Source organism: Ambystoma mexicanum, chromosome 5q (genome assembly GCF_040938575.1).
Source record: "Ambystoma mexicanum isolate Mex_15411 chromosome 5q, UKY_AmexF1_1, whole genome shotgun sequence".
Lineage (NCBI taxonomy): Eukaryota > Metazoa > Chordata > Amphibia > Caudata > Ambystomatidae > Ambystoma > Ambystoma mexicanum.
Window position 1 is genome coordinate 1077289084 of NC_090933.1, and position 16041 is coordinate 1077305124.

At 42.2% G+C, this 16041-nt stretch overlaps 1 protein-coding gene across 1 annotated transcript in view; it reads right to left on the reverse strand.

Annotated features, from left to right (window-relative positions):
* Positions 1 to 16041, reverse strand: part of ATAD2 (ATPase family AAA domain containing 2) — a 750324-nt gene that overhangs the window by 264916 nt on the left and 469367 nt on the right. Inside the window, exon 17 of the mRNA XM_069621583.1 lies at positions 5709 to 5847. Coding sequence (XP_069477684.1) covers positions 5709 to 5847 — 139 coding nt within the window. The remainder of the gene's footprint in view (positions 1 to 5708; positions 5848 to 16041) is intronic.

Genomic DNA, 16041 nt, shown 5'->3' on the forward strand with positions numbered 1-16041 from the left:
ATTGTGGCGTGCAGGTCAGTAACTGACATTGTACAGTGGCATTCGTGACATGCTATAAAGTGGAGTGGAGGCAATTCCAAAGCATCAAAAACTGGTCTCAAGTGGCCAAATGTTCTCAAGCAGACCATGTAAAAACTGAACTGAGGAAAATGGGGCCGACAGCTATTAATATATATGGGTCAATATATACTTCCGTCACGAAGGGGCCATGAATGTACAGACCCCCTCAGTTGGTCAATTAAAATATTTCCTGGAGTAGACTGCATTAGGATGAACTTCAAAAATGAGGAATCTGTGGGAGGAACGCACACATTAGAATGACATTTTCTGACTTATTTTACTTCGGCCTGTTGAAGTCAATCGGGAAAATACGTCCTTACTTCCACAAAACTACTTCTAAAGAGAAAACACTGCAGACCATCAAATAAAGCACAAACACCCTTGAAGCCATGTTAACGACCCCGACTGCACAGATCAGGAAAAAAAAAAAATCAACTGTCAGTCCGATATATGATACGAAGTTGAAATAGCATGGTACCTGCAAGGGGCAGCGTTCTTTTATTTACTTTAACACAGCAGTGATAGGTCAGTTTTTGTTTAGTCCAACTAAGGGCTTAGTAAAACGAGTCAACTGAGGCAGTACAAGACTCCACTCTTAGTATAAGGCTGTACCACCTGAGTTCATGGTAGGGTAGACAGAGCAGCCAGGCTTATTTTAGGAGGGCGGGCAGTAGAATCAGAAGTGAAATTGTAATACAAATGATCCAAAGAAACACTGAAACACGTATTGTAAAAATAAAGGATTTATTTAAATACAGGTAGGCCCAGATAAAACTAGGGGTAAGCACCAAAACATTATATGAAATCACAGTATAAAAACACAACACTATACTTGAAAGTACACAGACTGAAGTATAGACCTTGTTTGAAATACCCAACAGTAGTTCTAGGGAAAGTCGAAACCTTTTCATACACATTCATTATCGGTCAAGCCTATTCTTGGGGAGTAAAAACCAATGGTTACTTTTACAATTACATTCAGCAATGCAAGGGCATTAGACCCGGCCAGTTGTATGATACTCAGTACAAATTGTTAGGCAAGGTTTGAATGCAGTACCCTCTGGGTACACTACAACCAACTATGACTACATGTATAGCAACCTAACCTTTGGTATAAGCTTGTACTACACAGTTTTGGTAGCGTGTTGAGCAGCCAGACTCATCACAAGAGGGGGAAATGTGAACAGTAGTGGAGTTACACAAAGATTCACAGTTATGGGTATTCAAAAAGACTTAAATTAATCATTGTTTATGCAAGAAACCTTAAGTGTATCAGTCAGTTATAAAGCCTTCTTTAGAAGGGAGCAATATAATAGAGTGTACAGCATTGAAGTGTATTTGGGTGTTACTGAGTTTCTGAATCAGAAAATACCCTTTTGGGATGGCCCACAGACACAACCTACACCCAAAGGTGTCCTCAACAACTAGGGTGCTGGGGACATTAATATCTTACTGTTATTCAGAATACTGTTAGAAAAGCTGGTAAAATGCAAAGGTTATTAGAACACGAAAGATCACAAATTTCTTAAGCGGGGCAAAACACTTTTAGATCCTCTTAGAAGAGTCATACAATTCAATAGGCTAAGCCAAAGAAAATGGGCTAAAGTCTTGTATGGGATGAAGCACTTCTGAGAAGTAAATGGAAAAGTCTTTGCACAAGTTCTTAGGAGTCTTTGATGAAAAGAAGAATCAAATGTAGGGCCACAAGCTGATTAGACTTGAGTTGTGGAAGTTACAAGCACTTCTACAGCAAGAAGTAATTTATCTTAGACTTGTTATACAGTACCTTAGCAATGAAGAAAAAATGCAGCTGATGACTTCCGTTCCTGTGCAGCTCTGCAGATCTCACTGTTCCTGGGCCTCAGTCGTCGGGACAAGAGGGAGGACATCGGGGGACTCCTGCAATGCACTGGGACGGTCAAAACTAGCAACCAGCAAACTTCACTTTCAGTGGCTGTTTTGCGTTTCAGCTCCTCGCAAAGAGCAACAACGAGGTCCTACACTCTGTTGAGGGGGCTCAGGCTTGGTCAGTCCTGCTTCTTGGGAGTCCAGAGGATCTTCCAAAAGTTCTAGGCCAGCTTAAAAGCAATGCACACAATCTGGTGTTCCTCTCCCTGGTTATACGGTTTCCAGCAGCACTCTGGAAATTCAACCAGCTCCGAGATGGATGTCCAGGTGGCTTACTTTGGAGTTGATTGGTCCCACCAACTCAAAGGGAGAAGTCGTCCTTGCAGGGGCTTCTATGTCGATGCAAACTTGGCATTTCAGCACTGCAGCAGGGCTTCACCGGGCAAACCAACAGTCCAGGAGTAGCAGCAGGCGTCCTCTTCAAGTTCTCTTCGGATTCCTTCGTCCAGTGGTCGACTCTGCCTTCCAAGACAAAATGCCTCGCCTTTTATTCAGTTCTTTCCCATTTATTCCAGCCTAGCTGTCACTCATCCAGTAGGGTGGCTGTCCTTGCCGGACAGTCAGCCAGCCAGCCAATCATCACAGAGTGCATTTGGGTCTCCTAGGAGACTAAGCACAGGGAGTTTCGGGCATCTCCCTCACTTCCTGCCTACCCCAGACACTCTGCAGCCAGAGGCGGGTTTCACTCTTGAAGCCCGCCAAAGGCAAAATGAATCAAGAGACCAAACCTGGTTTGGCCTGCGGGGAAAATCTCTAGAAGGACCTTTCCACAAAGACATGGTGAAAAAAGAAGACCGGCAACCATTTTGTCAAAGATAACTCTGCACCAGCCATTCAGTGACGAAAGGGTAACAAAAATGTTACATGAGGATCTATACACCGGGAACACTAAGTAACCCCTCCAGCACTCTATTGTAAGATAGTGTGTGCTGGGTCTAGAAAGTTACAATGGTAAGTAAAGCCAATTTCACTTTACTGTTTTGGGAAACAGTTTATCGCAGAGAAGGTATTTAAACCTTAGGGAAATCTGAAAGACTTCCCTGTGCCACTGCAGTGAAAGTGCTGTGTGACACCAGATGATGCCTATGAGTGCGTCAGACTACATAACCAAAAGAAACAGGTAAAATTCACATTAAAGTAAATGAGAAAGTGGGAAAAAGGGTCAAACTTTCTCCAGGTTAAAAAAAAAATCAAGTCCTCAAAATCCAGCAAAGTTGCCGGGGGTCTCTTAGGTGGGGGGAATTGGCACATTTCTGAGAATTCGCCCTAACACAAATCACTTTGTCAACTGGACAATATACTTTTGGTGAATAGTGGAACACTTATTCTAGGTGCAGTAAAAACCTACAACTACTTTTGTGATAACACACAGTTATACTAGATGAGTAAAACCTAAGGATGTAATATACAATTACAGGTGCTTGTGAAATCAGGGAACCTCAGAAGGAGGTAAGCAGTAACTCTTGTAACTTATTTTTGGATGGCACACAGCTAACACAAGGTAAGTAAAACCCACATACTTTGTTTAACAACGAAGGGGAAATTAAAACCCAATGTCACACTTTACTGAATGACTCAGTTATTCTAGGTAGGCAACCACCTAATACAGACTTGTTCTGGACAGGCTAGCAGCAAGTCAGGGGAAGCAAGACCCAGTTGGGGGACACTCATACAATTATCATCAAAGGACTAATCTGGTGATACCAACAATTTGCTTTTGGGAAGAGGCAAAACCTAATCACAGGAGAGTAAAATACCTTCACATCTACTTTCTATTAGACTGGCCAAACATTTGCTAAGGAAGAAAAGATGTTAACCATACTTTTAAGAAGAATAGTGCATCACACACTCAAGATCAGTAAGAACATTTTTAACTGTTCATTCTTAGAATTACAGTTACCAACCAACTCTTTACAAGTCACTTTTAAACACTAATTTTCTTTTCTAAGCAAAAGGCCCAATCCCTTCAAAGTATTTCCCTTATTCTTGAAGCAGGAGTGTTCAGTGGCAGTAGGGGGGGGAAAAGGGGTTCACGAGGACTAGTGACCAATAGGCAGTGTCAGAATAGGTTCTTTAGTAGCAAAAGTCAGAGTTCCTTAAGACAAATGGGCAAACAGGCGAGTACTTCACTTTAGAGTTAGAAGAGGGTCCAGGGACTTCGCAGAAGACACCCTAGCAGGTTTAAAGCAGTGGGACTGGTTGCACTGGATGAGGGGCCTCCCCATCACAGAAAAACAACCCAGAGCTACACAGAAATCTGAGGATTTGGCACCTTTTCAAGGAGCACAGAAGACAGAAAATCGCGGTTGAATTCTCATTGTTACAAAAGGTCCAGCACTCTGGTGAGGGGACTTTTCGGACTCGATTCGTGTCTCTGGAGACCCACCAGGATGCCCACGAAGTTTCAGAAGACCGTGCACCGCACAGTGGCTCGAGGTCCCAGGGTATTGGGGTATTGTAACAAGGCAAGGTCGCAGCAACGTGTGGGATGGCTCAACATGCAGGTCCTCTTGAGTCTAGTGGGTCTCACCAGGCTCTGGGTCGGGGTATCTTGTTTTCGGAGTCCCCAGGTCGATTGGAGGGAAGGGCTACAGCAGGCTCCGGTTACACAGCAGGCTCTCCGGTCGCTGGAAATCATCTCAGCCGCATTTCCTTCATCTTCCTCTTAGGTTTCAGTTCCAGTGGTCGACTTTTTTTCCAGGTTCGCAGTATTCATCAGGAATGACAACACAACCTCTGCATTCTCTCCACGCATTTTACAAGAAGGGGCGGTCTGGTTGTCCAATCAGGACAGCCAGCCCCCCCCCTGGGATTTGTCCCCATTCAAGCAAGGCGCAAGACAAAGGGCTGTGGAGGTGTGGCGTTTTGGACTCCTCCCTCACTTCCTGCTCTTCCAGACAGACTGGAGCCTGGGCGGGGAGTCCAGGGGACCTCCACCAAAGAAAAATCACACAAAGGAATTTCCTGCCCTGGATGTCAGGGGAAGGAACAGGAAACGTCAAGAAACACCAAAATGGTGAAAAAAGAAGACAGGTGCCATTTTGGTAAAAATGGACACCCTTAGGTCCCTTTACTGCAGCTGTGAACACAGCCCGCGATAAATGTGCACCAAATGAATACAAGGTATCACTGCCACCAGCCATTGAAGGAAAGTTTGTCACTAACAGAATTGTTAGTTTTAAAGGTGAAAGTGGATACATTGCATCTCCCTTGCACTCCACATAAGGTGGGGTGTGCTGGTTTCACAGAATACAATGTAAAAGGGATCCAAAGATCCTTTCTTCCCCTGGAAACTGTAGTTCTCTCAAGGTTAGCAAAAGTAAGTTAAGAGGGGAGCCCCTAGGGCAACGCAGCAACAACAACCACTTATTGCCAATAAGTTGTTAAAGAGGATAACTTTAAAAAGACACTATGGAGTCTCTTAAAAATGACACCCATAAAAAAAAAAAAGAGTTAAAGATTATGGGAATGTGGAAAAAGGTTCCCACTCAGTGAGGTATTATGGAAAAATATCTCACTAAAAAAAGCAAAAAGTTCTGGGGTTAACCCAGGGCAGGAAGATTTGCCAGTTCTGTGTAAATCTTACCCAACAAGCAGTCTGACTCACTGGTCTCCCTAAAGTAAGATGCCCGTATATATTTTGCATTGTAAAGTTAAAGCAGCACTGATACTTTTTGATCTTTAATGTTTAAAGAATGTCTAATACTTCAGTAGTCGGCATTATAGGTGTAAACACTTACCTACTGAACTGAAGAAAAGGTTGACTGTTTTCCTTCTGCTTAGGATTCACTACCTTTGGTAATGGTCCATTCTCAAATACGGACGGCCCCTCATCATCACTGTACATCAGATCGTTCGGCAACAGGTTATTTAAATCATCTAAAAGAAAAGGTTTCATGAATGTGTGCAGTCCAGGAAGATGGGGCTCACTGTATAAAACGTGTTTGGGTGACAGGCATTCATAGACACATGCTGGAAAGTAATCTACTTACCCGTATAACGGCAAAGAAAGCTACAGGCAAAATCTTTTATGTAGTTATTGGCAAAGTAACTAAACTATTCAAATGCCCTCTTGTGCGAGGCTGGGGAAACCATGGAACATGTGTGGAACTGCAAAAGCAACTATTCGAAGTCTAGTGAAGCATAACTAAGGACACCCTTTCTTTATGCTTTGTCTTGACTCCTGAACTGACTTTTGGAATAAAGCCTTTTGCTTTACTTCCCTCATCCTTATGGGAAAATTGATTAGTGCATAAAACTATTAGAAACGGGAGACTGTCTCCTTTAGTGAATTTCTTGTATTGTTATAACTGCATAAATTACCCTAATGTGAACTGCCGTTCATATACTTGGTATTCTTACAACTTGGGTGTATTTACTTTGTGTCCAGGATTAGGTGGTGCAGCAGATTTTCTACTGTGTTTTGAAATGTTTACTCTTGTACATTTGTAATTACACAAGTGGCTGTTAAGAGTAGCTATGTCTCAAAGATAGCTGTGACACAGGATTATCACCTGTCTTTTGCCCTCTCGACTCTGGAATGGCCACATATGGGAAGCCCTTTAAAGCTGCCGCTTTCCTGGGCAAAGTGGAGGTCTGTGTGTTAGCACGGATGAGGGAGGGGCTCAGTCTTTAAAGTGCCAGTCCACAGCTTGGTGTCTGTTGCTAGACAGATTGCATGGCCAGTGGATATGATGGCCACGATTGGATAGCCACAACCAGTATGAATTCTGCAGATCTGGGCGAGCTTCCAGTCCAAGACTTCGCTAAAAGGACAGCTCCTGCAGCCATTCGATAGATCGGTGTCCAGTCAAAGGATCGAAAACAAAGGATGGAATTCCCTTTTTTCCGAAACCAAAAGGACCGGGAAAACATTTTTTTGAATGCTTTTATATTTATTTATATATTTTTTAGTTTAGTATGCATAAAAAAAGTTTTAATAAAAAAGGAAAACAGGGGGTTGGGGGGAGCCCCTCCATAAAAAAACAAAAAAACAAAAACCATTCGAAACTATTTTTTACAGCACTTTTGGCGTCGAAAAAAAGGCATTTGATCCTTTTGTTTTAGATCCTTTCACCTACAACCCAATAGATCATCGTTGGAGCCAAAAAACCTTATGAATAAAGTGCAGCCGCTGACGAGGAGAGGACCATCTTTGCAGCTGACCAAACTCCACTCCAGTGCAGTCCTGGTAAAGCCCTGCTCCTTTGCCTAATCTCAAGAAGATCTGTGTCAGTGCTTCAACCTCTGGACAGGTGAGAACAACCAATCTCGACCCCTACTCGAAGATCTGTGCCTTCTGAGCGCTGGTCCAACTGGTGGACTGACCAGCCCTCTCCTGGGCTACCTCTCTGCAGCAGTCACTGTTCCAAGTGCATCCTTGGAACTTTGAGGATGTTCCGGTTGTACTACAAGACATCTGATGCTGTATTTCCAGCCTTCTTGCATCAACAGAAGCTGTGCTGGACTTTTTCCTTAGTTCGTCCATTGAAGATCACCTGTCTCACTATCACCATGGTGACTCTAGCTGCAAGAAGTCTAACTCACATCGAGGTGGTGTCCGGAGGTCACCTGCTCCGCATAGGTCTTCTTCATTTCGTCCCACAGGTGTTTAGATACAAAGCACAGAATAGCATTCACCCAACAGAATTTGGAACCTCAGCAGTGGTCTCTGAACAAATTAGAGGCAGGGGGATAGGTGAACATACCCATTTCTCACCTCCCCATCCCTATTCCCCATAGGGTTACATGGGCATTAAGTCCTGTCCCCAGCTCCCTTTCCTGACTTAGATCAGTGATCTGGTCAAGGATCCCCTCTTAGGTGATTGAGAGAGCCATTTACCTGAACTTCTTTAACTTTCTAGGACTCTGAGGCGCAACCACTGGCGCCGCCCAGTCATATAATAAACCTACCTGAGAAGTGTATTTTTGGGAACTGGTGGCACTAGACCCAAACCATCTCAGGGTTGGGCTTAACTAATACGGAACTGTTTTAGTGTTGCTCTAAAGTGTTTCTACTGTGCTTTATGAGTCTGACTTGGTGGGTGACTATTATAGGTTTCACTGTTTAGTGTGCACTTTAAAGGCCTAGTAAATGATTGTATAATTTTGTACTTTCCTTTTGAATTGGAATTCTTGTGCTGCTCACTGTGGTATCATTGTATCCCTAGATCACTCGCAAACCCCTCCATAGTCTTAGCGTTGCCGCTCTACTACTTATCTTAACTACTGGATATGGCTAGACTTCAGTGCCTTTACTGTTCACCATAATAGATAGGCTACCCAAAATCTAACCGCAGGGTTGATTTTGGAAATCCAGCTCAATAGTCGGAATTAAGAGAAGAGGTCACAAGGTACGTGTGCCTACAATACGATTTATATGCAAACAGAAGTTAATGGCTCTAGATGTATGATCAATGAGATCCTTATTGATCGGCAATTGGTGTAATGCAGCTTATTTTACTGCCGATAGCCAAAAGAAGAATTTTCCTGGGTGTCACAGCAGGAATAACCTTCGCAGAGTCACAATTCTGCACGTCGTATCCCACTAGCAGAGAAACGTACTAACCTGCCTAAGTGATAATGTAGCGTTCTGGTAACTTTTCGTGCCTTGAGATTCCCATAATTTAGAATCCTTGTCAATACCTGCAGAAGGACTCTGAATAAGGTCCATGCTGCAAAAACAGGGTTCGAAAAGGAGGAGGGCTAGCCCCGAAAAGCATGGTTAGCTTAAAACCAACAGTTACCAGGAGCTACTTTTGTCTCCCCAGGCCAACTGATGCCGAACGAAAACAACCATGTGAATTTAACAATTTGAAGTTAACTCTGTATTTGGGCCAATCCAAAAATAAACTTTAGGACACATCAGTATGGCATTTGAAGCATAAGGGGGTCATAAATAATGAATACAATATATTACATGTGTAACACCAAGTACTAGTGCCTTGTTCCCCAGTGCTAGCTCCTGGTGACAGATTACTGCTGTGTACCCAGGAGCTGTTTGTAGTGCCTGCTTATACAATCTTATTTTGAGCCCTACAACAATCACAACTAGCATCATCCAATCGCATAAGTAGAATTTTGAAAACTATGACTTCAGGGCACAAGACTCCAAACTATTTTAGGGCTACAGTTACTAATTGTAAGAGAACCGTTTTGAGGTTCATTCAAAGTATCTCTACTGAACTTTATGCATCTCATTACTTACCTGTTTTACACTGGTTATTGAATCAAATGCATGGTTTCTTCTCCCAAGGGTAAATGTATATATCTGTTTTATACTAAGTGTGTGACAATATTTGCATACATGTTTCATTGCTTAGTGTGCATTTTAAATGCCTAATAAATACATGTATATGTTTGTATTTGCCCATTTTACTGGAATTATATGTGTTGATCTGCATGGACCCACTGTAGCCCTCACTCCAGAGTCTAGCCCTTACAGCTCTGCCAACTACCTTGACTGGGTTTGGATAGAACCTAGTGTCTTTTCTGTTCAACACAAAATGTTATCCTCCCAAAATCCACCCCCAAGTAAGATTTTTGAAATACAGCATAACAAAAAGGCCAATAATGTGTGCCCCAAAACGTGCAGTTCTAATCACACGCCCACTTCAGCGACTTTCTATTAACTTCTGACCAGGCTCAGTGTTTGTGCAGAACTACATTTTTGGGTGTTCAGCAGACCTTTTTATGGTACCGCTAAACTTTGTTTTCCCTTTGTATTTTTGGGGGTATTTTAACCTCCCTATGAGTTCTTAGGGACTTCAGTAGAGGCCCCTTCTACTTCAAGTTTTATTTTTTAAGCAACCAATATTTAATTTTCAGTTAACCTCCATTTGTTTTAGGGAATAGGCTGGCAACAGCTGTAATTTAGATTTGGCTTCAGGGGCACAAGCCAATGTACTGCATTAGTAGCTCAATTTAGATTAATTGTAGACATTGAGTTACTATTTTTTTTAATGTATGCTGTGACCCTATGTGGAAGGCTAAAACACCAGCCAAGAAAGGGAAACCAAACCAGTCTTAATCATGCACTACAATGAAAACTACATACATTAATGAAGTCTCACATATTAAACTATCAGTTTAGAAAAGGGGTGGGGGCAGGAACCATACCACCATACACCCTTTTAAGTACCTCGCAGCCTGCACTACTAGGCGTAGCGTCACAAAGGCACACGCCAACCTTATTCTATGTAGCAGGCCCTAAGCCTGATCAGAACCAAACACATGGCACGGTACGGGATTAAAAAGAAACAGTCCCCCCCGCCCCCCAAGGAAAGACAGGTTAAAAAAACCATAGGCCTTAAAAATTGTGACATCCTAGTGACTTATAACAGTATGAATGCCCAGTTTCCCACCAATAACAAGCCACAGAGGATGGAACCCTGGTAAACTATAGCAAAAAACATTTCAGTAAGTTACCTTCCTGACATTTCAAGGGTAATACACATTCTTACCAGTACATTTACAGTTAAAGTGTACTATTCACACAGGAATGAACAATAAAGCCCCACTTTTGGGATTTATAGTACTAGTTAAGTAACTGCCTTGTTACTTCATACATTATTACGAAACAAATTTCAACCAATGTCTTATGCAATTGTAAAAACAAATTCGCAATTAATATTTTTTATGACTTAAGTTCAAGGCGTCACGCTTGCAAACAAAGTCATCCAAACACATATGTGTTTGATATCAACTTTCAAATATGCCCATAGGAAATGCCCAAGCCATTTTTCAAGGCATAAATCATGCATTACCCACCATAATAGCATTTCTGATGATTGTATCTGCTTAGATTCACACGCTGTGCATATTGTCTGACATCTAGTTGATTATTGCATCTTTCTTTCAAAGATCGAAAGGGGATGGGTGCAAGGCGTGGCTAGCAGTATCCCTAACGTGACGTGCAGTGTACCCAAAATCCCTCACGCGTCGAGGTCCCTCTGGTGTTTTTTCTGCCATGAGGGAGCCTTATAGTGAGAGTGTACAGAAGTGAGAAGGTGTAAGATGTCTATGTTCCTTCTACTCCACGAGGGGAGGCAGGTTGGACGCATGTTAAAATAAGTAGATACAATCATCAGAAATGCTATTACGACGAGTAATGCATGTCTTCTGATGCTTGTGAATCTACTTAGAATCCGTCAGGTTTCCATGGTTTAGTTTTAAAGTTTCAAAAGCACATGCTTACAAAAGCACCCCATGGTACATTTCTGGAATTCCAAAAGCATTTACTTGCAGAAAGCACTCACTTAAAAGGTCCATGTAAATATTCACTTTTAGATTAATCAATAAAACATTTTAAATGAAAACTTTTGCAAAGTGATGTTTGGGGTTATGTTTTGGATAAGATTTAGACTATGTACATTTTCCTTAATGAAACTAGCAGGAGGCCTTTGTTTCCCCAAAGCAAGATGGAGTTTCCATTCAGCAACAATGATTGGAGGAGATGAATTGTGAGGTAGTTTAGAATTCTAACGAGTTCTAAACTGCCTTTCATTCGAGTTTCACTAAAGACAGGTCGCAGTTTCTGTAGCTCTGTATATAGGTTTACAAAAGTAACCCAGTAAGCTTAGAACCAGAGAAAAACCAAATGAGAAGATAATCTACTGAAGATGCCAGTGACATTTGGGTCATTTTGAGAAGCAGAAGGAAGATAACCGAAGCAAGCTACGTTTCTTTTACTGAACTTTCAAGAACTGATTATTAGTAGTAAAATTGTTCTGAACTTTAAAGTAAGACATTTCTTAAGGAAAATACTTTAAATACAAGAATTTGTAACTAAAAAGTTTGTGTGAGCAACTTTGAAATCTGCAATTGTGCGTGTGTAAATATGGAACTGTTTTAGTAGTGCTGAGTGCGCGTGTAATGATTTAATATATGCCCGTATTAACAGTCGCGTGGGCAAAGTATAAATAGTTACGTGTCAGCGATCAATCGAGTAAAGTACTTTGCATCAAACACTAACCCAGTTATTAGTTTTATTAAATCTGTTAAAACGGTTTACTTTCGTCTCGCAAATTCCTTGTTCGGGGCTTCATTCGAGGAAAGGACCTTCGCACAGTCTACGTGTAGCGCAAGCATCGTACAAATCCGTAAAAAGACGTCTGAATCAGAATTAACCGAACTGCGTTTTAGTGCCGGCGGCTGTCGGAATGTTCATTTATATTTTATGTAGCACGGAAGAAATTCAGTCTGCAGATTTATAGTTTTGAGTTAGTCAACAAGGAAAGAAGTAAAAATTGAAATATTGTTTAAAGGTCTATCTTATCAGTTCACTTAGCAATTTAATCAGAAAACAAGGTAAACAGGAAGTTAAATTGCAAGAAGTAGTTAAAGTACAGATATGAAGACACTATCAAGAAATTTAGCAAGAGAAGCAGAAAGAACACAATTGAAGACATAACTGAATTTCACCACTTATAAGAGTGAGGGAGAAATCTTCAACACAAGTGTGAGAAGATTATTAAGAAGATTTACAGAAAAGATTCCATATTATAGAGTGTACCGAACAAAGGGGCTACTGTAATTCAACTGCAACAAATTAAAGACGCCTATCAGCAAGCAAGAATATGCAGCAGGTATGAAGGACGAGGGTGGCAAATTATTAAGTTATTATTGGAGTAAGGTTGAACAGATCGCAACATACATATTTTTGTCTTTTAGATATCACTGAGGCATCTAATCCAGTACGTGAGAGTACGGGTGCCAGTGAGAGCCAGTGAATATCTGCATTTTTTTATTTTCTCCATTCCCCGTTCCCCTTGGGTTTGCCAACTTGGTAGTAATGTCTGCTGAGCGACTGTTAGGCAGGCAGACTGCGGGGGGGGGGAGTTGGGGGGGGGAATGGGGGAGTTGGGGGGGGGGGGGGTGCAGGGAAATTCAAGACTGGACCTGACAGAATCACATGCTGTGCACAGACAAGCAAGCAGTACCCAGAGATGGTGGTGGGATGCGTGAAGGAACAGCAGCAAAGATGTATTAGCACTGCTTGTCCCACCTGAGAATCAGACAGTGTATCTAGGCAGTAGTGTTGTGTAAAGAACTCCAGGTTGCTGCTTTGCAAATGGACTAAAGAGGAACATTTTCAATGAATGCTATGGTAGCCCCAGTGCCCAGAGTAGTGTGCCCTAGGAGTGAAGGGTAGATCTCTCTTGGCAAGGGTGCAACAGTGTGATGCAGTTACATCCACTTTGAGATAGCCGATTTAGAGACAGGGTCCCCTTCTCTGCCAGCTGCCACTGAAATGAACTTGCTTGTTTTCCTTAGTGGCTTTTATTTTTTTTACAGATAGTAGATAACCTCTCTCCTCCCATCCAGTGTGTGTAGGATTATTTCCCCACGTAAGTGGGGTTCTAGAAAAATGTGGTAGTTCTATGGATCGGTTTACATGGAACTTTGAGATAGATTTAGGCACAAAGCGTGGGTGTGTGCGCAAAACCACCTTATGTTTGTGAATCGTGACAAATGGATCCTGAACTGAAAGTGCCTGCAGTTTACCAACTCAATTTATAGAGGTGATCGCCACCAGGAAAGCGGTCTTGTAGTTGAGTGCTTCAAGGTTAGCAGTGTGCATTGGTTCAAAGGGAGGTCCCATTAGTATGGTAATAACTTTCAGGTCCCACCTAGGAGCTAGGTTGGAAAACGGGAAATGAAGCCTCTTTATCCTTCCATAAATGCTTTAATTACTGGAATTTTTCACCACAAAACCTTTCTTTGGGACAGGTTGTTAAGACAGTTTTCTGAAGTCGAACGAGCTTAGCAAAACCATTCAACTGAGACAGTACAAGACTCCAGTCCTAATATAAGACTGTATCACCCAAGTTCGTTGGTAGCATAGACAGAGAATCAGGCTCATTTTAGGAGGGAGAGAGGGCTGTAGAATCTGTACAAATGAAATTGTAATACAAATGGTTCAAAGAAACACTGAAACACTATGTATTGTAAAAAATAAAATGTTTTATTTAAATACAAGTAGGCCCAGCTAAATCCTGGGGGAAGTACATCACATGATCCTCGAAAGACAAGATGCAATACTCTGTGGTTACCACTATATGTCCGACTATATGCACAGCATGTGATTCTAAGCAGATTAACAAGCATCAGAACCACAATTATAAAACACAACACTATGCTTGAAGTTAAACAGACCAAAGCATAAACCTTACTTAGAACACCTAACAGTTCTAGGGCAAGGCAAACATTTTCATACGCATTCAGTATAGCTCACACCTATTCTTGGAGAGTATAAACCAATGGTTACTTTCAGATTACATTCAGTAATTGAAGGGTAGGAGACCCTACCAGTTGTACCGTGACGCTCAGCAACATCACAGTCAGTCAACTGGACACTATACGTTTTGTGAATAGTGGAACACGTATTCTAGGTAGAGTAAAAACCTATAACTACTTTTGTGATAAGTTATACTAAGTGAGTAAACCCCAAGGATGTAATATTCAATTACAGGCGCTTTGGAAGTCAGTGAAACACAGATTGAGATAAGCAGCAACTCTTGTAACTTATTTTTGGATGGCACACAGCTAACTCAAGGTAAATAAAACCCATATACTTTTTCAAGGAGCCATCAGCAAGTGTCTAAAACAGCACAGGGAATGCAAAACTCAATGTTACATTTTACTGAATGATTCAAAGTTATTCTAGGTAGGTAAAACCTAATGCAGACTTATTCTGGACAGGCTAGCAGCAAGTCAGGGGAAGCAAGACCCAGTTGGGAGACACTCATACAAATTATCATACAGGAATAGTTAATTGAAACCACCAGAATTACTTTCGGGAAGAGGCACAACCAAACCACAGGCGAGTAATATACCCTTACATCTACTCTTTTACAATGCCAAAACAGTTTCTAAGGAAAGAAAGACGTTACATATACTTTTCAGAATAGTGCAATACACATACAGGGTAAGTAAGAACTTTTGGAACTGTTCGCTCCGAGTTACAGTTACCAACTCTTTTACAAGTAACTTTTAAACATGTATGGTCTTTTCTAGGCAAAAGGCCCAATCCCTTAAAAGTCTTTTCCTTATTCTTGGAGCATGAGTGTTCTCAGTGGCAGAAGGGGGAGAGGAGGAGGTCACTAGGGTCTAGTTCCAACAGGCAGTGTCAGGATAGGTTCTTAAGTAGCAAAAGTCAGAGTTCCTCATGAAGGCTGTTTAAACAGGTGAGTATTTTAATTTGAGGGGACAGGGGCTTCACAAAAAACACCCTAGGAGGATTCGAGCATTGGGACTGGATGAGAGGCCTCCCAATCACAGGAAACACCCCAAAACTACACAGAAATCGCAAGAGACTTAAGGTAAGTAAAATACCCAAGCCAGCACAGTAACGCAGTACGGAAGATTTTCCAACAGGAGGACTTCATGTTTTTGTCTGCAGATCCTGGTCTATGGATTCCTTGTGAAGGTGACTGAAAACAGGGCCTTGGAAGGGACTTAGCAGCAGGGATCAACAGGATAGGCTCTAGAAAAGATTTCCCTCACGGCTGCATGCAGCTCTGGATTTGGCGCCTTTTTCAGGAGCACCGAAGACGGAATATCGCTGGTTGCATTCTCGTCGTTACAAAGGTCGAGCACTCTGGTGAGGGGACATTTCAGACTTCATTTGGGTCTCTGGAGATACACCAGGATGCCTATGAAGTTTCATCAAGATTTGGAATTCGGAACACTGTGCACCACACAATGGCTCGGGGTACCAGGGTATTGCAGCCCTGCAAGGTCGCAGCACGGAGCAGGATGGCTCAAAATGCAGGTCTTCTTGAGCCTAGTGGGTCTCACCAGGCTCTGGATCGGGGACGTCATTTTCTTAGTCCCCAGGTCGACTGGAAGGAAGGGCTACAGCAGGCTCTCCGGTCTCTGGAAATCGTCTCAGCCGCTTTTCCTTCATCATCCTCTCCAGTTTTGGTTGCAGTGGTCGATTTGTCTCCAGGTTCGGAGTATTTAACAGGAACTACAGCACAACCTCTGCATTTTCTCCCCCTGCATTTAACGACATGGGACGGTCTGGTTGCCCAATCAGGACAACCCCCCGCCCCCAACTGGGATTTGTCC